Source organism: Pseudocercospora fijiensis (genome assembly GCF_000340215.1).
Source record: "Pseudocercospora fijiensis CIRAD86 unplaced genomic scaffold MYCFIscaffold_12, whole genome shotgun sequence".
NCBI lineage: Eukaryota > Fungi > Ascomycota > Dothideomycetes > Mycosphaerellales > Mycosphaerellaceae > Pseudocercospora > Pseudocercospora fijiensis.
In genome coordinates, this window is record NW_006921543.1 from 429,670 (window position 1) to 457,310 (window position 27,641).

The following is a 27,641-nucleotide window of genomic DNA, read 5'->3' on the forward strand; positions in this document are numbered from 1 at the left end:
AGGCGCTAAGGAGGCCGCTTTTACTATCGCTTATTCTATACGATATTCTAGGTATTAGTTTTAGGGCGCTCGATAAGGTTCTTTTAAATAGCCTCGAATTAGTTATATCTCTATAGGCTCGAGTTCGTATATATTACTAGACGACGAAGCTAGAGAAAAAGAGTTAGAACTATACTAGATTGCCGGCTATAGATGCCGGCTACGGGTACTAACTACGGATAAAAGTTATACCTTATATAAACGAGAGCGAGGCTCTCTACCTTATCTCGTCTTATTAGTAAGTTATTACTATAACGAGTTTCTCGGTTTTCGACTTTGCTTTATCCTTATCTAGGATCTCCTATTAGTTACTATTCGATAGTATAATTTTAAGCGTCTTAAAGAGGGCTTAGATCGCGATTTAAACTATATAAGCGAGATAGGGAAACTTCTATAGGGATACGACCGGTACCGACGTCGGCTCCGATTTAATAGGGCTAAGGCTATTACTAGGCTCCTCTTTATCTTTATTATTATACGTATCCGAAATCGTAGCAAGCTTAGTATTTAGAAGATTAAGCTAGATTATAGATATTATAATCTCCTCTATATACTCGACCCTATTAATATAATTAGTAATTTTAAAGACAAATATAAGTAAATTATATATATAACGCCTAATATAATATTCGATTATTACTAGTATTATCCGTAGTTATCTAGATTAGTCTTATAGTTACGCTAACCCTATCTATTACCGTATAGATAAGCTTCGCTATATCCTTACTAGTATAGGAACCTAGAATTTTAGGAAATCCGATTATAAGTTCCTAGAGTTTCTAATCCGAATTAATAAAGTATAGTATAATCGAGAAAAAGGAGGCTCTTATAGTCTAGCTTAACTAGCTATCAATAGTAATAGCTACTTAGTAAGTAGTACGGAGGATCTCCCGAATATCGTCTAACGTAGCCTTTTTATTCTTTTCGAATATAGTACGCTAGATAGTCGCGCCGAGAAATAGGGGGAAGGGGGGGGAGAGTTTATAAGATATAGGTATATCTTCTATATAGACTCCCTTTCGTAGAAGTCTTCCGGAAGACCGTTTATAGCTAGCATTTCGTTTGCTAGTTACTTAAAGTCTTCGGGGGAGAAATTAGTAGCCTTTAATCCTTAAGCTTCTATTAGCGTAGCCTATAATAACTAGCTAGATCTATATAGTTAATTAAAGTAGCCGGCATTTTAGAAGACGTATCTCTTTCTAGAACGCTATATCTATATTAACCCTCCTCTCTCCTTAAAATTCCCGATACCGTTTAGAATAAAGATAGTTAGTAGGCGATAAATTCCTATCCCCTAGTTTTAGGTATATTAAGATTAAACCGTAGAAGTTATAGACAATTACTAGTTAACCTTTAAGTCGAGAAGTCGTATAATAGTATAATACCCCCTCCGTAAAAAACTTCTAGAATATATCCGTTCGCTCCTTACTACCCTACCGTATCGAGTACTTCTATAGTTTATACTCCTTCGAATATAAGTATAAAGGGAACTATATCTTATAGACCTATTAATTAAACTACTCGGTATACTCGGGTTTCTAAACATACGCCTAGCTAGCTAGCCTAGCCTTTTCGAAGATATCCGAGTTAATACTCGATATTCTTATATCTCCGAATAACCTTCTACTTAGACTCCGTAAAGTTAAGGGCTAGGTAGTAGTAGCCTATAGAAAATTCCTACTACTAGGATTCGGAGAGGATAAATCTAGCCCTAATCGTCGTCTAGTACTCGATAGGCTCGAAGGCGAGTATATAGCCTCCTCTCGACGTTGTCGCAATCTCGTTCGTATACTAGACTATTTCGACTATCGTCTCGTTATTACTCTTCCTAGTATAGCGCCTAGTATATATATAATATCGGTCGGTATATTTTAAAGTTTTATATAGTAAGGTAAGGAGTAGTAGATATGTGCTAGTAGCTATAGGGAAATACTCTTTCTTTTATAGTATCGTATCGTTAGGAATAGCTAGGTAGTAAATAGCTAGCTACCTTTTTTTTGTTCCCTAGCTATCCTAGCTAGCCTAACTACTAGATTTTTTTTCTTAGCTACCCTAGCTATTCTAACTACTAGAATTTTGCCTTCTATACGGCGGCTCTCTCCTACTAACGGAACCGAGCTACTATACCTAACGAATCTAGGCTCGGTTTTGGTCTTAATCTGTCCTCTTTTAGTATAAGATACTCGATAAGCAAATACTTAGGCCGAGTCTAACTACGAAACCTAATACTAACTAATAGCTCTATTAACTAATCCTAGTCCTCGAACTCCTTCCGCTTCTTAGTAAAGACCTTGAAGAGCGCCTAAGCTTCGTTAGGTACCTGTAGAGTAGTCGGGATAAAGCTATATTACTAAAATAGGTAATCCTTTAGAGGCTTATAGACAGATTTAGAGAGTGCTAACGCGAGACTATCCTACTAGAAGCTTAGATTCCGGATATAAGCCCTCTCTACCTAAGTAAAGATTTTATATAGTAGTAGTACTCTGCCTACGGAAATCGCTTTCTATTTAACTATTAGTATCTACCGGCTACGAACGGCTATATATACCGGCTATAGAATACTTACTTATACCCCTTTTACCTCTAGTAACTCCTCCGCCGTCCCTAGATACCTAGCCCTAATTTAGCAATTACATTAATCGTAAGCTACTTTGCCTTTATAGACGTAAAGGTATCGCTCTAATACTAATAAAGAAGTTTCTCCTCTATATCGAGGATATAAAGATAACTAGTCTCGATTCTAATCCTTACTAGCTTTTCGTAGTAGCTTTAACGATAATTTTCTAGATTAATAGGGCTTATACCTTAGCCCTTTACTAGTACCTCGTCTCTTTAACTATACTCGATCTACTCCTAGCGCTTATCGTCTATAGCGTTAGGCCCTAAGACTATACCTATTACTAGATCGATATATAGTATCTCCTCGCTTTTTTTAGTTCCTTTATTCGTAGTATTAAGCTCTTTCGCGGCATCCTAAACTCTAGTATTATTATTCTCGGCTATTTAAACATCTCTATTACTATCTATCGTATCGATAGAGGTAGCGGCTATAGGTCTATATACTATTAGTTAACGTTTTAAAGAAAAGAATACCGGCTATAGCTACCGGCTATAGCTGCTAGCTACGGCTATCGGCTAGATTACCTTACGCTACTAGAAACTTACGCTCGAAGACTAGACGCAATTCCTTCCTCCTTTTAGCCTTCTTTTAGGTTATCTTCTTATTCTAACCTTTACTTTTTTCTGTAGGCGCTAGCTATCGATAAAATGCCTTATTCCGTACCTTTCTTCTCTTATCCTTTAATCTTTTATCCTTATCTATCTTCTCCTTTCTCTCGCGGTCTCGTATAGAATTCTTCTTCGTAGAGTACTCCTCTTTAGTCTTACGCTTTTTTCTTTGATGCTTAGGTAAAACAAACTCGCGGTTTTTAGTTCTATCTTCTCTTTAGCGCGCGGCGCGCTTCTCTCTTACTATTTTAAGGAAGGGGGGTAGGGGCGTAGCGTATAGTAGTTATTATAGGTATAGGTATAGAGGAAGAAGTTAAAAGATATAAGAATATCGCGAAGCCCTAATTGTCGCAAGTGCGAGTAGATCAACCTAGAAAGTAAATTCGAGGTAGCTCTAGCATACCCTATAGGTTCCGTACTACCCTACAGAGTGCCCTATAACTACTAAAATTAGTTTACAAATCGGGGTATTGCAAACACCCCTTGTATAACCTAATTACCTCGGATTTCTACCGTTCCGAACAGCCGTAATCGCTCGAAAACGACTAAGTCTACGCCTGCACCTTAGCACTACTACTTCTACCGCTTAGAAGCGACAACCTCTCCTTAGATCCGTCGTTTTAGTAGTCTAATTAGTATAGGAGATAGTGTACGAGAGGATTAATCTATCCGGTGCGGTTTGGGTAGTACATCTACGTATAGCCTTCTACGAGCGCGTTTCGAAGGTATTATAGGCTTACTAATTAAAGGCTTCTAACGACGAGGTTTATAAGAGCTACCTAATAGCTATAGTAGATCAATTGAAGTGTCTTTACTAGGTAACTATATAGGTAATGAATATAGAGCTATAGATAGTGCTATAGTAGGTTGCTCTATAGTAGAAGGTAGCTCTATAGTAGAAGGTAGCTCTACCGTAGAAGGTAGTAGATTACGAGGTAGAAATAGCTTACTTAGTAAGGGCAAATCGTCTAGTAAGGAGGATAGCAACGGCTATTAATGCCTTAATGCCTCGTCGTTATCGTATTGATCACTTTTGCTAGCGTCCTTTAGCAAAGATAGCGGCAATCGACTAATTAGCATTGATTGTAGAAGGTCTATATCTAAGAGGCTATTAAATAGGTTATCCTCAACCTCGTATAGTACGTCTTCTTTACTATCTTCGACCTAAGTAATAAAGCCGTTCTTATTAGGTAGACCGTAGACTAGTAAAGAATAGCCTTCGACAATAATGCGAGGCTTATATATATCTAGAAGGTTGGTATTAGTTAAGGCAACTAATAGAGGCAGAGTTAGCAATGCGGCCGTATAGAAGACTAGTTGCCGCAACGGCCTATCGTTAATACCTCGCTACTTAGAAGCACGACAAGGTGTTAATTTAGCCTCTTTAGCGCTACGTTTAAACTAGTCGTTTATATAATCGTTTATTAACTTCTAGTTTATTAAGGCGTAGTTAGTCACCTACTATAGGAGGGCCTCGTATTGCTAAGCGTCGTTCAGATTAGAAGCCTACGTATCGTAGAAGCGGAAAAAGGCCTATATAACTGCTTCTTATATAGAATAGAAGTATTCCTTAACTCGGCGCTTTCGTAACACTCCTAGAGCCTTATTGATATTAACGTAGGTCGCTTTACCTAACTAGTTGTCGTTATCGACAACAAGCCTAGTATTATACTACTTAGGGTATATAAGATTGCTATTTAGACCTTAAAAGCGGCTCTTATATAACTAACAACGTCGTAGCGTAAGAACACTCGTACTAGTAATATAGAAGCGCTAGATATGCTTGCAAGGCAGGTAATAGCTATGCTAGAAGTAGTAGAAGCATTTAGTACATACGTCGTCGTATAAAGCAGGTAGAGCTATCCGCTAAGTAGGCTTATTATTGTCTATATCCTTACAATACTGTATAAGCTTATTAGCTATCTTCTTCTATACCGAAAGTAGTAGGTATTTAAAGGCCGGAGTGTTGTATTTCCGCTATATTAGCAGCTAACCGTAGGTATCGACAATACCGTTTTATCGTACGCGCTCGCGGATATAATCGTCGAGTTAGAATAGGTGCATTATAAGGCCTAGAAACAGTTAGTTGTTGTTAGTAGTTATAGTATAGAAGGGAAGAAGAATGTAGTCGAAGGAGCCGTTCTAAGGAATTCTAGCTATTCTAAAAAATGCAGAAGAGAGCTTCTTTTATATAAATTCGGACAACATTGTAAATAGGGGACGAATACGCACCTCGCAAGCTCTATTTGCGTATCTAACGCTTATCTCGGCGCTTTAAGTATGCGTAATAGCCCTCTAGTAGACTAGTTATTCGAACGGCTATTAAAAGGGGATCTCCGAGCCGTACCTAAGTCGCCTATCGATCGCTCTTAGAAGCTATCTACTTCTTCTTTAAATAGTCTAATTTCTCGACCGCCTTTAGTATATTATAGCTTAGTAGGTCGCTCTATACAGTCTGAATAAACTGCTAGCATTCTTCTTAGTCTCTTATAATAAACAATGCGTTAGTTATAGCCTTAAAGGTAGTTAGAAAGCGCTTAAAGTACTTCTCGAGGGTTTTAATAAGATAGCGTTAGTAGAGGCGCTAAATAATGCTACAATCTATAAGGCCTTAAATTATACCGAGTTGCTTACTCGCTAAGTCGTTAGTAATCGACTATAGCGGTATCTAAGAAGACTGTTTAGTCTAGTTCAAATCGTCTTAATCTTTAGCTTTACTAGAACAGCCGTCGTTAACGTAGAAGTGCTTCCTATATCTATCGTATTCGCTAACCTTCTTAATCTAGTCGGATTAAGCTATTTCTCGAAGGGTTGAGATTACTATCTCAATTAGGTATACCTGCTCGTAGTCTAGAAGGAAGTGAGCCGCTAGAAGCTATTTAAGGTAGTTATTGCGGACGTAGACTGTCGATAGAGGCTATTTTAGCTTATTCGTACAATAGGTCGAGTCTAATAGAAACAAAGACCTATAGTTGCGAAGGGCTCGAAGTTGCTAGTTAGAAGCCTAAACAAGGCCTCTATATAGCTTTCTATTAAGTCTACGAGACTTAATTATTCGTACGAGGCCTCGTCTACCGCTAAATTTAGCGCTTAAGTAGTCGTATGCCTACTAAAGTTAGGCTATAACCCCTATTTCCGCACTATCTCTTCGCTTATTACTCAATCGATAAAGGACTTCTCGATTAGCGTTGCTAACGCGGTCTCGAGTAATTACTACGGCGCTAGCGTCGTACTATACTTGCTTCTATTTAGGCCGTCTCATTTCTTCTACTAACTAAGCGACTAACGTTAAGCCTAGAAACAGGTTAATATAAAGTCTATAAGATACTAAGAATCTACTTACTAGCTCGAAAATCGAGTATCTCTTTCTATACGGCCTTTATACTATTATTAACTACTAGACTATCGACAAACTCGAGACTATGCGAATAGCACTTATTTAGCGGCAAAAGCATTACGTAAGCCGGTCTTATAACCGTTAAACTATTAGGTAGACTGCGTAGTACGCAGTTATCGAGAAACTCGCTAAATTCGGCTCTTAGTCGCTTCTCGTAGACCTCGATAATAGTTAACTTCGCGCGATAGTCGAAACAAGGCTTCGTATACGCTATACGCTTCCGCTAAGGCCTCTTACGCATCTAAGTAGTTACAACGACTTCTAGAGCTATTTCCGCGCGCTAATAGTCTATATAGCGCTTATAGATGCGATACTTAAAGCTAAGTCGTCGATATAGTCGCCTATTACTATTATTCGATAGGTAGTTCGGCTAGTTCTTATAGTACTATACGTTCGATACGAAATAGCGGTATTCGTCGTATTCGAAGCCTTCTATTCGAATGCCCTTATTACTACTAGCAGGGTAGAAGAATAGGCGCCTTCGATCGTATAGATTTAGTAGAAACGGGCTCTTAAACTATAACAATACGCTTAGTACGAGATTATTACGGTTTACGAGATACACGTACCGGCCGCTTAACTTCTAGCTTACTAAGCAACAACTCTATATCCTTAGGCGACAGGTGTTTAGCGTACGAAGGCTTATATATAATAAAGAGCGTAGAATTAGCGATAGTAAGGTTAAAATAAAGGCGGTACGTAATACGAGGAAGAGGTAGAATAGGTCGATAAACAAACAGATAGAAATAGTCTCTAAATAAGGTCTAGTTTGGCTTCATTGTAAGCAGGCCTATACTATACTATTATAAGGCTTCAAATTAGCTCGAAATTGGACCTCTTAGCGGTCTATATATAGCCTGTTAATAACTATAGAAGTAGACAAGCGCCGTAGCAAACCTAGCCGCCGTAGCGGCGCGATCTACACCCTTGTTTAGGTTAATATACTTATATCTCTAATTGTTGCCGCCTATATAACGTTATATAGGTAAGCTTTCGTAACTATAGCAACTACGCCCCGGTAACGGCAACTACGCCCGACGGCCCTAGTAATAGTAACTACGCCCTAGTAACGGCAATAGCTATTATTAAGGCAACCGCGAGTTTATTAAATATAACCTAGTTACTATTATAGCCGGCAATCGTAGCCGGTAGTCGAATAAGAGTGTCCTTATAGTAAAACTAATATAGTCTCTAGTTTAAACTAGGAATCTATATAGTTTAGAAAAACCAAACTAGAACTAGGGAGCTAGTTTGCCGCTAAGAAACCAAACTATATACATTTAGTAGTTCGTAAACCAAACTTAAACTACTACGGGGTCTAAACTATACTAATACTATTTTAACTATTAACCTTATAGCTATCTACGCTAAGCGCGTTACGATTATAGATAAGAGTTTAAAGCCCTCTATAAGATTCTTAAAGGCTAGAATGTCTATATTCTAGATAGTAGTAGGTAGTACCGTAGGATAGATATTCTAGTAGGATAGATATTCTAGTAGGATAGATATTCTAGTAGGATAGATATTCTAGTAGGATAGATATTCTTAGTGTCCTCTATAAGCGTTTCTATATATAAAGTATACCGCTATTATACGGCGCTATATAGCGCGCTTAAAATATACTCTAAGTATATATATATATATAGTATAATATGCTTTATTAGCTATACGCAATCGAATTCTTCGAAATTCTATTAGTACTAAGGAGTAAATATGCTAGCTACGTAGCCTATGCTACCGGCTACGCTACCGGCTATACTACCGGGTCTTATAGGGAACTAAAAGAAGATAGACATTCTAGTTAAGTTGTATTAGCTTAGATTTTTATAAAAAGAAAATAGGGAAATAGGAGAAAGGTTAAAGAACCTAATACTAATATTTATAGGAATAATCCCTAGTTTCTAGAATATATTATATACCTGCCTTCGTAACTCTACCTTATACTCCCTCTAAATATCCCTATACTATACCTACTAGAAATTTAACTAGGTACCTAGACCTATAGCAGCCTCTGTATCTTTTACTATCTTCTATAAGTTAAAGGACTCCTCGATAGTAGCCTCTACCTCCTTATATAATACGAAAGTTACTTCCTACCCTATCCTTTATATCTACTAAATAACTAAGAGTTCTAAGGAACGAACTAGCATTCGGCCTTAGTATAGCGAGTAACTAGTAGAACGTAGTATAGGGCTTCTTTATAGCTCTTTTATATACTATACCGATACCGAGGGAGGAGCTATCCTAGTACTTAATATTAGAGAATAGTTTAGTAGGAAAGTATTAGAACTTCTAAAAGAGGGCTTTAAGAGAAATCAATTAGTTCTACCTAGATCTAGATAAAGACATCCTACTAAGCATTTAGGGAATTATATAGAGAGCGAAAGGATAAAATATATACTTAATAAGTATAGTTTCTAACCTATACTATAATAGCTTATATATATATACTTTTAATTAGTTAGTATCCTTAGCTAATTGTCTATAGATTTAGGGTAATATATGTACCTTCCTATAACTAAAAATACTAGCTACGCTACTAGCTATACTCTCGTATCTTATAAAGGACTTGCTTTAAGTTACGTATACATTCCTCTACTTCTTAAAAAGTAACAAATTCTATAGTTCGAACCTGCTACTCCTATAGTTACTTAGTAAACTAACCTAAACTAAACTAGATCTTTAGCTTAGTAAACTAAACTAAACTAACCTCAACTCCTATAGGGTCTATACGTAACGTTATATAGGTAAGCGTTTATAACTATAGTAACTACGCCCTAGTAATAGTAACTACGACCTAGTAATATAAATAGCTATTATTAAGGCAATTGCAAGCTGCGAGCGGGCCGCGAGCGGGGTAAATATATCTAGTTAGTACTATAGCCGATAGAAGTAGCTAGTATTTAAATAAAGGTATACTTATAATAAAACTAATATCGTCTCTAGCTACTACGACCTAGTAATAGTAATAGCTATTATTAGAGCAACTACGAGCGGCGTAGATATAACGTAGTTAGTAGTTACTATTATAGCCGGCAGTCGTAGCTAGTAGTCGAATATAAGTATACTTATAGTAAAACTAATATAGTCTCTAACTCTCTAGTTCTAATTAGGAATCCGTATAGTTTAAAAAAACTAAACCGGAACTAGGGAGCTAGTTTACCGCTAAGAAACTAAACTATATACGTTTTATAGTTTATAAACCGAACTACTATAGGATCTAGTCTCTATAGTAATTCTAGTAGCCTTATATTTACGTAGTCTATTTAATACTGCCTTTTTCTTATCTAGTATCGCTATCTAGTCGAGTAGCTCTTACTATATCTCTACGCTATAATACTAGTACTCTTAGGTATTTATAGTCGTAGGATATCGAAGTTTAGAGCGAGTTAGTAGCGAGTCTATTATAATATACCTTGTAACTTATAATAGATATTCTCTTCCTTCTACTAGTAGTTACGCTACTACGCTACTAAAGCTAAAGCTACGCTAAGAATAAAGGCGCGCGGAATACTAGTTATAGCGGCTACTATTACTATTCCTATCGCTATTGCTATCGCTATCGCTATCGGTAGAAGAAGAATATTATAAGGTAAGACGTAAAGTTATAGCGAGTCTAAGTAAGGTTTATTACGATAATAGATATAGTAAGGTTAGTAAGGAAGATATAAGAATAATAGGAAGCGATAATAGGCTTAAGTAAAGCCATTAAGACTCTAGCATACACAGAGCTCCGTCGAAGCTTAGCTTTAGCTGCGGGACAACAACAAGTCGGTTGGAAAGACTAGCGTCCGCAGCGATCGCCGCCGCCGACATCCTGTCCAATCGAAGACCGACTCTGTTGCGGCATCCTACGGCAACATATCGCTAAAACCCTAACCCTATATCGCCTAAACCACCCTAACCTAACCACTCGCGTTTCGAGGCAGAACGAGCATAATTAGGCGCATGCGCGACTAGCTGCGGCGGTGGCCTAATCGTAGCACTAGACGAATAGGCCGAAACCTCGCGATTTCCGGTTTCTTAGAACCTAGCGATTTCCGGTTTCTCGTGTTTCTCGATATATCGTGTTTTCTAGTATCTCGTGTTTCTCGATATCTCGCGTTTGTCGTGTTTCCTCTCTGCGAAGCCGTAGTATAGAATATTTCGCTATAGCACCTAATTTGTATGCTATACCGAAAACAACATTATTACCGACCTCCGCTTTTAGAACGCACGTGATTCCGCAGGATCTTTATAACACTCAATCTCCTTCTCTAAACTATATACTTAATTATTCGTCCTCTCTCGCGCTAGGCGACATCGAATCTACGTTACTGTTACTATGCTATAGGAAAACCGAGATACTATGCTATAGCAAATTCGCGCTACTATACTACAGCAAAAACGATACGAGAAACTATACGCTACAGCAGACTAAGACTATCGCGTGCTATAGCAAAATCGACGCGTACTATAGTAATATCGACGCGTACTATAGTAAAAGCAATGCCCCCGAGAATTGACATCGACGAACATCGTCCCCTTGTCTAGCAGATCGTTAGCACCGAGAACCCCCGTACCTATTCGATATTGCGTGCCCGTATTATAGAAGAAGCTAGTATTGCTATCGAAGAGCGTCTATTAAAAGATCGTTACTTAGAATAGGGCATTTCTCTTATTAGTAGGCCGGTCGCGGAGACGGAGAGTCTCTAGGCACATATTAAGAACAACTTCTAGCGATATTACAGCCTAGGCGACAAGAAGATAGTAGACATACTGCGTGCTAAAGGCTTCAAAATAACGATATAGTAATACTAGCGCCTACGGCGGAGAATGGGTCTTATGCGAAGGATAGCGCCTAAAAACAAAAGAGCACTTTATAAAGCGATTAAACGTGTTCTTAAGACCGTGATTGCTTCTAGCGTTAAGTACGATAGGGGATATCGAGCCATTGCGAGATATCTACGGAGGAAGAACCATTTTATCGGCAGGTTAGTACAAACATTCTTTATTAAGTTTGCACTAGATTTGGCTATAGTACAGTGCATTAGTGCTATAGCTAAAACAGCACCAATATCGCTAGAGAGACCTAATACCTACTAGAGACAGGCCGCCTATCGATGCCGGTACCTTAAAGCTAGAGCGTGTCTATTTAACAAGTCGCACTTATACATCCTTTAAAAGACAATGTTCGCGATACCTAAAGGACAGGTACTAGACCTATATAGCGGCTTCCTATCTCTCCGTACGCTGTTTATCTAGCATAACTATATACACGAATAGTAATACAATTTAGGCTTGAATTTTCCTATAGCACAACGTCTGTATACTACAGATAAATGAAGCCCTAGACTCTCCCTACAAGCAGTGTACTAATTATGTTCTAGAGACCGGATTTATAAGATCGCCCGCAGCCTCGATAAGACACCGTTTATAGCGCGCCGACTCTATAAACCGCGATTTTAGCTAGCGCATGGTTGTCGTAAAGCTATTAGTCCCAATAATGTCTAGTTAGTAGATGCGTACTGCAAGTTTGAGGCCTTCTTCGGCATCTAGATCTACGTTTGTATCGATGTCTTCTCCCGGATGATTGTATAGTACTATATCGGCAACCTCGTAAAGACTAAGTTTTCTACTTTTAAGCAATACCTCTAGACAGTCGTTAGTCGTAGGTATCAACCGAGGGTCGTCCGATCCGATATAGGTGTTAGTAAGCTATCCGGCGTTCAAGGCAATTTCCTATAGTATATAATCTAGTGTGCTACACGAAATACCGCAGAATCCATTCTACTACTAATATATTGCGTAGAGACTCCTATAATAGCGGACGCACACCTCGAGCTGCGTAAGCTCTTCGAGGGCCGAGATCTAGATTTTTCGGACTGCTTCTAGTATACGATAAGTAAAGGCAACAACACCGTAGAGCACTAGAACAGTGAACTCGTAAAGCAGGCTCTAAATACCTAGAGAGATCACTTTAATAAGATTAAGGCCTAGGGACTCTACAATCCGGATCGTGCCTACGATCGTATCGCTTTCCTTGCCGTCTATATACCCGTTATTCGATCTACGGTTGCCGAATTTGTCGAAGACTAGAACACCTACGCTATGCGATACAACGCCGATACGGAAACCTACTATACTAGAGTGCTAGAGTTGCTCTATTACTATCCGGAGATCTTCGGTAATAGTGCGTAAGACTAACGCAAGCTAGTGTATACCGAGCATCTATAGATTTAAGGGTAGATAGACCGCTACGATGAATTCGATCTTAAGGCCTACCTGCCGCTAGTAATATTAACGTTCTGTTAAGACGTCCTCGAAGCGCTTAGTTACCTACGCGAAATTCGTAGCACTAAGCGTAGTGCTACTCGCGGGTCTTAAAAGCTATATATCGAGGCATTCCTCGCCCTTCGGCGTACTATTTAAGCATATATAGCTGCTAGATTAGCTCTAATACTAGACGAGTTCTAGCGGCCTTCTCGTAATAGGGCGGAATTGCAGCTATCGGATCGGTTGAAGGCTATATTTAGCGCTACTAATAAGCCGCTAGATTGATTTAAGAAGCTTTTACTATATTCCTTCGTCGACGCCTATTACAGATCGCCGCTAATTACTAGTCGAGACTAAGCCTACGTTACAATTAATTAGCGCCCTCGTCGCTATTACGTACTATTTATATAGGAGACAGAAGTATAGTATAATGCCTACCCTCTTCCTCTATCCGCTCCCTCTCTCCGTCTAAGCATATTAGCGCAATCGGCAACTAAGCAAGCAATTAGCAACTAAGCAAGCACCTAGTCCTTCGCCGTATTTAATGTCTCGTATTTACTGCCTAAAATGCAGCGCCCGCTATAAGGATAGCGACAGGTTCTACTTACATTGTAGGGCAGAACTTCTAACCGAATAGTCCGATAGCGACAACGATAACGATCTAGTCGCCGCTACTGCATCTACTGTTCTCTAAGGCGGTTATGCATATAGGGACTTAGGCACCTTCAAGAACGTAGGTATAGCTGTAGCATAGAAGAAAGCAAAAGAGAAGCCGAAGAAACGCAAGATCCTAAATGCCGCCTATAACCCTCTCTATAAAGATGCACCGAGAGGTATAGGTATACTAAAGAAGAAGGGCAAGACGTATAAGAAGCCTATCCCCGTCGACTCGAGCTCTAGCGGCGATTCTTCCGGCAGCGAGGATAGGTTAGCTAAAGCATCTAAGGGTATAGGTACCGTAGGCAAGAATGCTAAGAGTAAGGGTAAAGACAAAGCGACTAAGGACGTGCCTATTAAGGCGCTAATACAGGTTTCTTTTAAAGGCTAGATATACGACATTGTCGTCGAGGATAGAGGCTAAGACATACCGATCTAACTCCTAACATATAGCGAGGCTAACTATCTATTCGAGTTTAACTAGAGTCTGCCCTTAAATACATTTCTAGTAGAATTTAAGGCAGTAGACGATCGTCCGGACTAGTTCTAGCGCCGGCTAGTATATAAGGATTATCGAGTAATAGAAGTCCTCTCCCTAGACTATTAGGAACACTGTCTTGCTCGTAGGCTTAGAAAGAACAAGGAGCTAGTACGTATCAAGCTGTCTATCCTAGAATATAGCAACTTCCGGGATCTGTTCTAGTTGTTCTCTGCTAAGCAGACCCCTAAGCGTACGACATTCAATATCAATCTATATAGGTTAACGTATACGAACGCCGAACGAAACACTAATCGACTATCTAATCTATATAAAGAAGAGTAGAAGAAGCTTGCAACTTCTAAGCTAGCGGAGCGCGATCTATCGCTAGCATCGAGCCTAAAGAGCCTATCCGAGTTCTTCGGAGGTTATAACAATGCCGACGACCCTTAACCGTAGTACCCTCCTTCGCTATCGCTACGGTAGTTTAAGATGCTACCGCCTATCTAACTACCTACTAGCATAACAGATAAGGAATATCAAACTAGACCGCCTATAGCAGACTTTATAGACTTTATAGACTTCATAGACGACGACGAACAAGAAGAACTCTAGAAAGCTATCGACGAGAGCCGACTAACGGTATAGTAGGAGGCTACAAATCGGACAGGAATTGGCCCTTTACGCTATCCACTAGCTGTAAGTCGTCCGTTAAAACGCCTAGCGAGTTAGGAACTCCTACTACGTCAATATAGCTAGAACGAAGAAGTAATCGTAGTTAGCGACGATAACATGTCTCCGGATAAGCGCATAGTGCGTAGATAGGCGACAAGTAGCAACTCTATAGGAGCCGCTAACAGTTATATACCGAAGAAAACGCCTATCTTCCGGCTATTAAAGCCTCGTAAGGATTAGTTATAGTCTAAGCAACAGTCGATAAAGCAACAGTCGATAAAGGATCGGTTATAGTCTAAGCAACAGTCGATAAAGCAATAGTCGATATAGGCTATAGAATAGGATATAGAACATATAGGCAGCACCTTGCTACCTCTATCGTCTGCCTTAGACAATACCTACTATGTCTGTTTTAACTTATTTAACCTTAGCAGACGCCGGCGTATTCGTATAGCGTGCCCTAAAGCCGTATACTATTTCTGCGAGAACTGCATTGCTAGGTTGCGAAATAACGGCGATCTATGTCCGCTCTGTCGCGTACCGCTTATATTTAAGCGGTTCTCGCTACTCCGGGAGACCTCGCTACTCCGGGAGACCTCGCTACTCCGGGAGACCTCGCTACTCCCGGAGACATCTACTTAAGCAACTGCGCTAGTTCTAGAGACATCTACCTAACTAGCTACGCCGACGGCCGAGATAACTATACCTATTCGTTCCTAGTCGACTACTAATAGGCATAACGAGACGTAGCCTAACCCGTCCTTTACGACCGTATAAGAAGAAGAAGAGAGCGAACAGATGCTTAATTAAGATAATCAACTCTAGTAGTAGCTCTAAGAACAGTTCTAGGACTAAGAACAACTATCCGAGACATAGCACTAGCGAGAGGGAAGTGCTATAGCTAATTAAGATACCGCGGTCGATAAGGTACGACCGCATTTAAGACCTAGCCTTTCTCGCAGAGATTTAATTACAGTCGCTAAGGCAACGTCTTCGTTACTAAGAAGGCTTCGGCTATAGGCAGATAACAAGAAGGTCGTCGGGTCTAAGCAGTACTATAGTAGCAAGGAACACGACGAGAACAATATATAAGAACGACTAATCTAATAGTAGGTAGACAGGCGTTAATGGAGTTATATTATTTTCCATCTTCGCGTAGTCGTTATATATATATCGTACACCGGAATGTACACAATTGCCTGTAGCACACATTTTGGTGTGCTATAGGCAATTGCTTTTATTTACTAGGCGATAGACCGCCGCGAATCCTATAATTACGAGCGACTAGGCTAGAATATGCTATATATAAGTATATTTCTTCCCTAGCAACCTTCTCTCCTTCTTTAATAGCAACCCTTTACGGCTAACACATTATACTAGTACGGTATCGCTACTTCATCTTAGCGCCGCTGCCGGTAAACGATATCGAGTATACGGGTAACTAACGACAGACTAAATCGGGACTTATGTCAATCCGGATAGATATAATTGCCTATAGTACGTAAATTCGTATACTATAGGCAATTCTACTTATCTGCTAGCAGACCGCCGCGAATCCTATAATTACGAGCACTCGAGACTATCGCTAGCAATACGACTATAGACTATATAAGTAACTTCCGTATACTAACATCTCCTCCTTCTTCCTCTATAGGGGGAGTAAAGCTCGGGTCTGTAGCCGCTACTAAGCGGCGGAGCAGTGCATTAAACACTTAGACCGCTAACGTTACGTAGCGAAGACCGATACTAGTATAGAAATCGTCGACCTAAGCGACCCGGAGGCTAATGCTAGCAAACTAGATACGAAGCTCCGCTATGTAGATATTCACTAGTACTAGCTAAGGCAAGAATATAAGGCTAGAAGGATTTAATGCGAATACCTAGCTATATAGGACATACTAGCCGATAGATTGACTAAGCTCTATAGCCCGCAGAACTAGAAGAGGTTTATTAAATAGCTAAGACTAACTAAACTACCCAACCTAATAACTAACTAAGACGTACAGCTATAAGGATATATAAGGAGGCAACTCTTCCTCCTATAACCTCTTCCTCTTTAGTAATACGAAGACAACTCTATATAATAGGTAGTAGGCGCCCCCCCCCTATCTACTAACTGTATCTAATAAGTTGATTAAATATACCTTCGTCGATTGGCGCTAACAAAAGTGTCTAACACGATAGCGACGACCAATTAGGATAAAGGATTCAACCTTACCTCCTAATACGTTATTGTCGCCTATATTATTACTTCGAACGTTACTTCCCCTAACTAATAACAAGTCTGCGGCGATTGTATTAGTGCCGATAATAATAGTGCAGTAGTCTTAGCTAAGGGTGGCGTCCTTAGTTAAGTTACCTATCCTAATTTATTAAATCTGTTTAACTAATGCATATCTTACCTAATCCTTTATCTAATCAAATAGACGCTACCTATGCGATTGATATAATAACCGATAGTAATAATATAACGGGCTTAGTTTAGCTAAACTAATTTTACTGACGACACGAGTTCTTGTATAAGGCTTAATAGTGTCGGTCCGTACTTAGACTACGTAGGAAGAAAACAGTTCCTAGTAATAGGGACCGTATATGAAGGTGCACACGTAGTCCGGATTATGTAACGATATCCTTCGGGGTACTCGGGGTATAAAATAAGACTCTCTTATATATAGCGTAGATTTAAACCAATTTTTTGTTGTTTTAATAAGGCAATATATAAGAAGTTGAAAGGATAAATTTTCTTTTATTTGTATATAAAGAAGTATTAACCACCTTGCCTAAAATGGAAGGTGCACTCCTTTTGTACAAGCTAAGGGGGTGTGTGACGCGTTAGCTTAGTTATATAACAAGTACGTAACTTCTTAGCTTAAAGAATTTTCTATACTGTATTTTAGACTATAGAAGAGATAGAATATAGGAAATTAACGACACGAATTCAACCGCCGACAATGTAGTATTACGTAAGTAATCTACTACGCTATGCGTAATATAGTAACTATTAAAAGAAGCTAACAGTTCCTATAAAAGGGACCTTATACGAAAGTGCACACCTAGTCCGGATTATATAACGATATCCTTCAGGGTAGTCGGGGTATGTAATAAGACTCTCTCTTATATAGTATAAATCCAACCACTTTTTTTTTGCTCTTTTTTTTTGCCGGTTTAGTAGAACACTATATAGAAGGAAGAAAAGGAGAAGAAAAGGAAAATTTGTTTTGTTCTTTTATATAAAGAAGCACTAACTAACTTGCCTAAAGGGGAAGTCTCCGTTTTAGACATAGTGCTGCTATTATTATACGGACTTAAACCGACCTTTGCGAGACATTATTACAAGCAGCAACGGTCGCGAATAATAGTGTATATCTATATGTATACGTACACGCATACGTATATACTACTAAGGCCGCTATAGAAGAATTTGCTATACCTTAGATTGCGTCTACTAAGTATAAGATATACTACGAATAAGGCCGGTAATAGTAAGACAAATACTAGTATTTACCTATAGTATACTAAATCTAGTACTATAGCTAAATCGCGGTATACTATTATCTCGATATTTAGGCCTAGTATTACACCGAGATGAACTAAGAGCCCTAGGCTAATAGGCAAACACTCTATCGTCTACCCTGTCGATAGTAGACGTAAGCATCTTAGATATAGAAGAACTTTCTCGTTCGGCCTAGTATTAGTATCGTACTAGATAAGTAAGACGATTGAAATGCTAGTATTTGCCTATAGTACGCATTATACCGTACTATAGGCAAATGCTAGCATTTTAATCGTCTTATATAATAGTATCGACAACTTAAGTATATCGGCGGACTATTAGTACGACCTATAGACTGCCCGGTTTTACTAAAGACGATACGCTAAGTAGTATAAGAGGGAGGCTAGAAGGGCTATATAAGACATTATCTTCCGCTAACTATCTCTTCCTTTCTTCTAATAATAGGAGTAAAGCTCGGGTCTATAGCCGCTACTAAGCCGCCGAGTATCGCCGCCGTAGGTAGACGGACGCAGATTTAGTAACTTCTAGACAACGAGACCTATACTACGTTAACGAGCGAGAAGAGACGATCTTAACGATATATATATCGCTCCTCCGGGTTAGTAACCCTAGTAGGGTTAGGGTTAGGGTTACAAACCCTAAGTCCGAATACAAAGTTGTTCTAAATAGCCTGTTTGCTCGAGATCTTTTATTATTCTCCTAAGGGTTATATAACCCTAGCGCAACCCTAGTAACCCTAAGGTTAGTTACTATAGCAACCGTGTTATTTACAAAAATTGTTCTCTTTAGCTCCTACTCCTATAGAATAGTCTATATTCTACTACTTCGGTAACGATAGTAAACAAATAAACGAATAAATAAGCAAACAAACAAACGAAGCGCTAATTTATAATACTCGAGAGCCTATAGCGCTTACGCGCATATACTGCCTACTAATAGCCGCCTTAACTATAAAGATGCTATGTTCTCCTAACACTTCGTCGTTATAATAATACTATAAGATTAGTAAATACGAAAGTAGTAGCGAATGTATTCGAATATAGCGCTTTTACCGAAGACGACGAAGATCGAGCTAGCGGAGCGGAGGAGATTAATAATAATGTTGTTGCTAATAATAATAGCGCGCCGAAGAGCCAACCGATATTGTTCCTAATGTCGATATTTAGTAAATAAGTTAAAGCCCGAGCGAAAGAAGAAATAATATTAGTCTAAGAGGGCGGAGATAGCAGCATTTGCATATAGTACGCAATTTACTATACTATAGGCAAATGCCGCTATCTCCGCACTCTTAAGAGATTGCTTCGATATATATATACGTATACGGAACGCTAGTACGACAAGAACATTAAACGCCTCTACCGAAGACAGATCTAAGCCGCGTTTAGTATAAGCCTTATTATCCGATCGATATACGTAGCATTTAGCTATAGTACGTAGTATACCGTGCTATAGGTAGATTCTACGTACATTGTCTTTATTAGAAACCTCTCTACGATAGCAGTATTATATACTAAGTAGCCGACTTCGCTAAAAACAGTCTTAGCAATACCGCGGCGCTGCCGAACATACTAACGAATGTACATTCGTACGAGGCCGTTGTCGAGAACCTAGCGCCGAAGGATCTGCCGCTAGAAGTGCTCGTTATCGTGTTAAGCACTTTTGCTAGCGCCGTTAGCTAGAAAGTGTCTTAATCGACTTAGAATCTCTAACCTATAGTTAGCCCGGAAGCTAGAATAGTTAATATATAGCTACTTTCTACCTAGGATCTTTAACATACAGCTAGCCCGGAAGCTAGAATGCTTAATGTATAGCTGCTTTCTACTTAAAATCTTTAATATATAGCTGCTTTCTAATTAGAATCTTTAATATATAGCTACTTTCTACTTAGAATCTTTAACAAAATCCTTTCTAACTATTAAGATCAATACTAGAAACACTATATGCTTAGCCCTTCTTGCTGTCCTTCTTGCCTCCTGCGGATCTAGGCGACATTAGTAGAGGTATCTGCCCTAGATAATGTCCCTATACTGCCTTAAACTTCTCTCGTTCTATACCGGCAGCCTCTCGCTCGATTGCTGCTTAAGCCATTCCTTAAGACCTAGCACTCGTCGGCTGTACCTATTGCTAGTAGACTTGCCGCTACATTTCCTTATCGAGACGCTGCACTCGCTCGGTAAATAATAGCTACTATAGGTTAAGCGGCGCTAGCTTCTTAGAAGCCTTCTTGCTGTCGTTCTAAGAGCTTATCGTAGCGATTGTAGCGACTGTGCTTAGTATATAGTGTATAGTATATAGACTTGGTTAGTAGTGTATAGACTTAGTTAGTAGTGTGTTGCTAATGTCTCGCAGTATGCCTCGCTAAAGATAAGGATAGAGCCTTAATAAGTACTACTCTTCGACTAGACGTTTGCTTCTATTGTCTATAAGTACGTGCTTATCTATATAGCAAGCGTAACTAAGTGACTACTATAGCAAGCAGCATATGCGGCATAGTGCACTAGCCGAATAACCGGATAATCGTAATAGCAAATAGCGCATGCCTTGTAATAGACTGCCTGCATAATCAAATCGGCACTATGTATAATGTATATACTATAGCGCGGCTTCCGATCGAGCAATCGAACAAACTGCTAAATCCGGCTTTAGTATACTAGTATAGATTATATACTACGACACTATAACGACGCTAGATAGCGACCTATATAGTAGACAGCGGAGGTTCTATTTATCGAATACTCTCTTCCTATTCAACTTTCGTATCAATCTAACTATTTTTAAGCTTAGGAGACCTCCGCGGCAGTAGCGCTTAGCTCGACGACGACTCGATATTCGAGATCTCTAGTAAACACACGTTAGCGATGCGACGCAAGGCTATAACACTCCTTCCTATTTAAGAGACGTCGATAGCATTTCACTATAGCATACACTCTACGTACTATAGCTAAAGCCCTATCGCTACTATAGAATAAGCTTCCTTCCTCCTAGCCTTAGAGGGTAGCCCTATAATATAGGCGTCGAATTAGGCTCGATAATACTCGAATTGGCTATAGCATATACCTCGCTAGCGACTAGTATTTAGTCCGAGTTAGGCGCTTGGCATTACCCTTATGCTTGCCGTCGTTGCCTAATTAGGAAGCCTCTCGTATATTCCGCTTTACTCCCTAGGCGGAGTAAACTTTACACTAGCGGCTAACTTAGAATTACCTATAGTACCTAAATTTAGGTGCTATAGGTTATTGTCTATTACTTTTACGGTATAGGTTCACCTTAGAAGGGGACTTTACTATCCTAACTTTACTGTAGCCCTACTTTATTGCTATTGTCGAGCGGTACGGCTACTCGACAATTCTAAAACCTTACCCTTACGGCTCTTATAACTATATATCTTCCGCCGTACTCTCTCGTTTCTTCTTCCTTCTTTCTCTATATCGTATATACCCTCTCACCCTCGTCTATAATAGCACCTTAAACACAAGAACTACGTTAACGGTATAGAAAGTAATAAAGATAGCTCCTTAGTTCGGTCCTTCTAGCGAGCCGATAAGCAATGTCGTATGTTCTAGCTATTAGCGAGTGTTTAGCAAGATAGATGCTAATGCGCTTATAGTCTAGTCTACGGCGTAATGTCCTGCCCGGCCGCTCTACGGTTAATTAGAACCGGCTGCACCGGCTAAATAGCAGAGTATATGCATTCTTAGACAGTACTTAGTAGCAGTCGAGGGTAGTTAATAGCTAACTAGGTCCTAGTTTTTTCCGTCTCGATATACGCCGCGCTATACGAAACTCTAAGATTACCGCGGTACGAGAGAAGGCAGCACGAGTTGCTATAGCACTAGTAGTAGTTAGGCTGTAGGTGCAGCTAGTAGTAGTAGTATAGTAAGGGTATTTCGATTATTCTATTTGTAGGATTGACTTGCTAACTTATACGAGGGTACCTCTACCGCCTTCTCTACTACTACTATAGTAGTAGCAAGCGTATATTAATCCTTAATCCTTAATCGATCTTCGAGTTCAGATACTAACTTATATAGCAGATAGTAGGCACAACTACCGCCTCCGCCGCTACTATAGGCGTAAGTTCTTCCTTAATCTGCATCGATAAACAATATACTAACTACTTAGATAGCCCCGCTGCTACCGACGACGACGACGACGATAATAATAAGGACGAGGATAAGGACATAAGCGTCTTGCCTATTATATAAGTCCGACTTGTCGCTAAGCTTAAATCTAGATACTAATATATATATAGCGATAATAATAATAACGAGCAGCACTACGAGCCCGCCTAAGAACAGTATGTCTATCTAGCAGTCTTATCGAGTAGTTAAGTAGTATACTAATAATCGTATAGAGACAGCGACGATAACGATAACGACGAAGAAGAAGACGAGGACGACGATAAGCCTACCGCTGCCGCTCCTACGCCTCGCCGCCGCGGTCGCCCTACTAGGTAGGGCCTTTAATATATTATACCGACACAAGGTAGTCTAGTAGAGGTTGATCCTATAGTATGCTTTAATTCTTGTGCTTACTAATCGATTAATAAACGAATAGCTAATTATCGTATATAGGTCTAGCAAGTAGAGGTCGCGCGTAGGCCTTCGGGCAAGTTAGCAAACTAGTACTACGCCGGTTAGATCCAAGACCCGGCTCGTAGGCTTAGTAAGCTCCGTATACCCGCCTGCCGCCGCTGCACCCGCAAGTCGTTCCTATAGAACGACCGTCGTTAGGTCGACAATTGTCGCCGCTATACCGTAGCGGCTACTAATGCTACCGGCACTCCGGCTACTACTTGTTACAGTTAGTGTCGCCGCGTAAACCAGACTTGCGACTAATTACTTTTTCGCGTAGTAAGACCTGAAATATAGCAGTAAGACGTACGATGCTTACTAATGGTGTTCGGTGTTTAGCGTTTAGGCATAGCAGCTAGTCTGCTTCTTTATTTGCTTCTTTGCTTTGCTTTGCTTTGCTTTTGCTTTTGCTATTTACTATTTGCTGTTTGCTGTTTGCTAGCCTTCGGGCATAATAGGCTATGTTCTTTACTTTGTTTTTATACTCTTAGTAGGTCTGCTGTTTAGCGTTTACGTATAGTAGCGCTGCTGCTATAAATAAACTCTCTTCTCGCTCTGCTAATCTTGTTACTATATCAATCTTCTACTTCTACTTCTAGTGTTCTTGTTCCTTAGCTTGCTAACGTATATACTAATAAATAAGCAGAGGTCCTTCTTAATTTGCTATAGCATACTAACGATAGCTTAGTTAATAAATCTATAGAAGGAAACGAAGGATAAGGGACCGCTAAGTTAAGTCGATTAAGCTACTTTCCGTTAAACTACGCTAGTAAAAGTGCTTAATACGATAACGAGCACTTCTAGCTAGAGATATTGATAGCTCCGCTATAGATGTGCTTATAACAACGAGGCCGGCGATCGGCGGAGCGTAGGAAGCTAGTCTATCTACTCTGTATATTAAGGCCTATAGTACGTATAATATATACTATAGCAAACTGCGCCGCCGCCGTAATGTAAGCAGTATATAGATACTCTAGTAGGGTATAGATCTATTCCTAAGTCCTAAGAACTTAGAGACCTCCGGCATTTCGCTATAGTACTTAGATACCTCTAGCTTTTCGCTATAGTATATAATAGGCGTACTATAGGTAAAGAAGAGGTTATTTATACTTGCTTGCTCCGGTACTTTAATGTCGTAAAAGAGCTTAGAAACCTCCGGCATTTCGCTATAGTATACGATAGCTATACTATAGGTAAAGAGACAGTTGTTAAGCTATAGTTGCCGCGGAATAAGGAGCCGTAGCGGCTGTTAAATATATTAATTATCCCGTTCTAGGTATACCGTGCGACCTATAACTTGTCTATTTCGAGAGGCTTTAGCTATAGTACGTTTGTAGTATGCTATATAGAAATTAGATGGAATATTGATAGCTAATGTTGATGCTTGCTACTGCTAAGCATTACGATACAGTATCGGCGAAACGGAGATAACGCAATACGCCGAATTGCGTATAGCACGGTATATTACGTGCTATAGCTAAATACTGCTATTTGAACGACACATACTAATGAGAAACACGAGGCACTAAGAAACACGATATATCGAGAAACACGAGAGACCGGAAAACGCCAGGTTCTAAGAAACCGGAAATCGCGAGGTTCCGAGGTATACGTCTAGTGCTACGTTTAGGCCGCCGGGCTGCCATCCGGTGGATCGGCAAACGAAGATTCTTTGACTTCGACGATTAGAGCACCGCCAGTGACCGTGAATATGGCCGGCTCGCAGCAGGAACGCCCGCCTACCTCGGTGTGGGTGGAGGAGAAGGGCAGCTACAAGAATTTAAGTACCAATTCCATGCGGCCGCTGTGGACCTCATGTCGCGAACACTACCAGCCGCAAGAGAAGAACAGGTACAGCTACGACCAGCGGCACACTTCGCCCTGCACCAACGGAGGCATCAACAAGAACACGGTGCAGCCACCAACCCGCACACCACCATTCCCAACTCTCAACTCGCTTTCCCAAATGCCTTCACCTTCGCCGGAGAGCAAGCGCAAGATGCTCGGCTCACCCTTCTTGCGATTGCCGACAGAGATCCGCCTGCACATATATGCGCTCCTCGTCCTCCCAGCGAGATCCACAGATCTACTGGCGAGCTACGTGAAAGTCTCCTCCAGCACCCAGGACTATTTTGACTACGACAGGAAGCAGTTTGGTAGCGATAAAACAGCGCAAGAGCAACTGCAGAACCCAACGCTTCACATACGAACAATCGAGCCTTCTATCTACAAGCAGCGCCATGTAGGCCAGCGTCATCACGCAAAGAGTAGCTACAGCGTTCGGGCTGATCGCTTCCGAGCACGGTGCATGCAGACCACCTACCATTGCGTGAACAATCCTCGCATCGAAGGCAATCTTGGCATGTTGCGCGCCAACAAGCAGATCCACGCTGAAGCGTGCGAGCTTCTCTATAGCGCGTACACCTTCGACTTCGATACCCATGTGGAAGCAATCCTTCCATTCCTTTCCGACCTGACATCTTTCGCGCGAAGTTGCATCAAAAGCATGCGAATCGTGAAACGCGCCATCCCTTATCTGAACGAGTTCGACAGATGCGAATGGGCGAATGCTTTGCGATACATTACCAATCCCCTTAGCGACATCAACCTCCGCCATCTTGAGCTAGGAGTGGTCGCTGGCCGACCTGGCCAGAACGGCTGGGATCTTGTGTCGAAATACTCCGCGACAGACTTCAATTTATTGTGCGGGATGGAGGGCATGGAGTGGATGCAATACCTGCTAGAAATGGAAGGTCTACACGAATTGGACGTGCAAGCCGTTATCGAGCACTGTCCGCCGGTGACGAGCTCCACAGCTATGGCTAATTATGTCCGTTTCTCTGCAAGCGTAGAGAGCGGTTTCTCGGAATTCTTGAAGGGACGATTGCTTGCCCCGGTGGCAGCTTAAACGTTGGAGCTCGAATAGATGACATCTCGGCACATTGTGGGAAGTGCAGTTTGGCTACAGTACGGCGGTGTGCCCTTGCGTGGGACCAAGCTCACGACTCCGTAGTCACGAGTGCATGGATAAATCTCAGCAGATGTTTGTGATTGACTGTATGACGCTGTTCCAAGTGAGGTGAGGTTTCAATGAGATTGAGCTGTCAAGCACCATGTTACACCTTTCCGAAAGGCTTTCCATACCCACACGTGTCAAGAAATCGCCCTCTTCGGACATGTTCCTCGATGTGGTCCAATAGATGATGCTATACCAAGTAATCCCGTCATCAGCCCCACGTGACCAGAAACGCCCAACTTTCATCTCGATTTTTATCAGCTTCGTCCATCCTCATTCTCACAGCCATCAAGATGCGCGATGCTGGCGACCTGGACGCTGACGCATCGTCTACACCACGGTAGGTGCTTGCTTTCACAGCGGTACATTGAACTCTCTAATGCCCCTGGTCCCAGCATACTGAATCTTTTCTCACAAGCCACAAGTGATGGCAAAATCCTCAACATTTCCGCCCCAATGGTCCGCTACTCAAAACTTCCCTTCCGTCTTCTCGTCTCTCAGTATGGCGCTGACGTCGTCTACACGCCTATGATGCTGGCCCATGAGTTCATTCGTTCTCAAACAGCCCGAGACTCAGATTTTACGACTCATCCTCTGGAGCGTCAAGAAGGCAAAATCCTCATAGCGCAATTCGCCTCTTCAGAACCAGAAGAGCTTGCGCGCGCAGCAGACCTTATCAGTCCCTGGGTCGATGGCGTGGATCTAAATTGTGGATGCCCGCAAAGCTGGGCGATCAAAGAGGGAATCGGTTGTTCTTTAATGGAGCAGCCGGAGAAAGTGGGGGAGATGGTAAGAGTTACCAAGGGCAGATTAATTGGAAGAGGGAAGAGTGTCAGTGTCAAGATTCGAATTGACAAAAATCTGCAGAAGACGGTGAAGTGGTTGGGCGTTGTTCAGGATGCTGGTGTCGATTATATCACCGTTCACGGGAGAACGAGAAGCCAGAGATCAAGCACACCGCCAGACTATGCTGCTATCGGCGTTTTGAGGACGTTTATCAGAGTGCCGATGGTGGCCAATGGAGATGCTTATTCGAAAGAAGACGTTGGAAGGATTGCGAGAATTACAGGTGCAGATGGAGTCATGGCTGCTAGAGGACTGATGGAGAATCCAACCATGTTCGCCGGGTACCCAATTCCGCCGGAAAGGAGTGTTGGGGATCTCTTGCAGTGGGTAGTCAGGTGCCCGATTCCTTTTCCACTGGTCCTGCACCACGTTCACGAGATGACTGCAAAGATGGAAGGCATGACAAAGAAAGAGAAGAGAAGATTGATGCAATGTGGAGATCTGATGGATCTGATTGACCTCGTAGAAGAGAAATGGGGACTCGAACGATGATGGACGGCAGCTTGAAAAGTCATCCGGCTGAGACCAAACCAAAGAATTCCGTGCAATCATCCATCGACGATTCAAGAGCTCGACACAGGCCTTGGCTCTTGGCGTTTATCTCGACTTGAGCTCCACAGCCTATGTGCTACATGCGGCTGAACGAAAGATATGTCGGAGCCTTCGCCGGTCGAGATGCGTACTTGACATTCTGCACTTCTCTTGACATTGCGCAGCACCCAGAATGACCGGCATTGGATATGTGCAAAAACTCCTCTTGCTTGGAACGAACCTGCTTCTAAGTGTAGCTCAAGACAACAAGACCTGCTATTTTCCGGATGGCTTGGCAGCGGAGAATCAGGATCTACTAAGACCTTGCGACACTGATCCAGGTGTTGACAGCGCCTGCTGCATCAAAGATGCGGTCTGCTTATCAAACGGCCTGTGTTATCAGCAAGATGATTGGGGAGGTCGACTCACCG

The 27,641-nt window shown here is 41.1% G+C and overlaps 3 protein-coding genes across 3 annotated transcripts; 2 read left to right on the top strand and 1 right to left on the bottom strand.

Moving 5' to 3' along the window:
• Window positions 1-799: 799 nt before the first annotated feature.
• MYCFIDRAFT_179871 (uncharacterized protein) lies at window positions 800-10,614 on the bottom strand (the record flags this gene model as incomplete). The annotated part of the gene is made up of 3 exons (XM_007933872.1): window positions 800-809; window positions 10,392-10,515; window positions 10,578-10,614. 3 exons carry the CDS (start codon window positions 10,612-10,614, stop codon window positions 800-802), a joined length of 171 nt encoding a protein of 56 aa, XP_007932063.1.
• A 14,105-nt stretch (window positions 10,615-24,719) lies between these two features.
• Window positions 24,720-25,871, top strand: MYCFIDRAFT_212680 (uncharacterized protein). The gene has a single exon (XM_007933873.1). The coding sequence runs from the start codon at window positions 24,784-24,786 to the stop codon at window positions 25,723-25,725; it is 942 nt and encodes a 313-aa protein (XP_007932064.1). The 5' UTR covers window positions 24,720-24,783; the 3' UTR covers window positions 25,726-25,871.
• A 418-nt stretch (window positions 25,872-26,289) lies between these two features.
• Window positions 26,290-27,171, top strand: MYCFIDRAFT_83236 (uncharacterized protein; the record flags this gene model as incomplete). Its single annotated transcript, XM_007933874.1, has 1 exon — window positions 26,290-27,171. One exon carries the CDS (start codon window positions 26,290-26,292, stop codon window positions 27,169-27,171), a length of 882 nt encoding a protein of 293 aa, XP_007932065.1.
• Window positions 27,172-27,641: the final 470 nt, after the last annotated feature.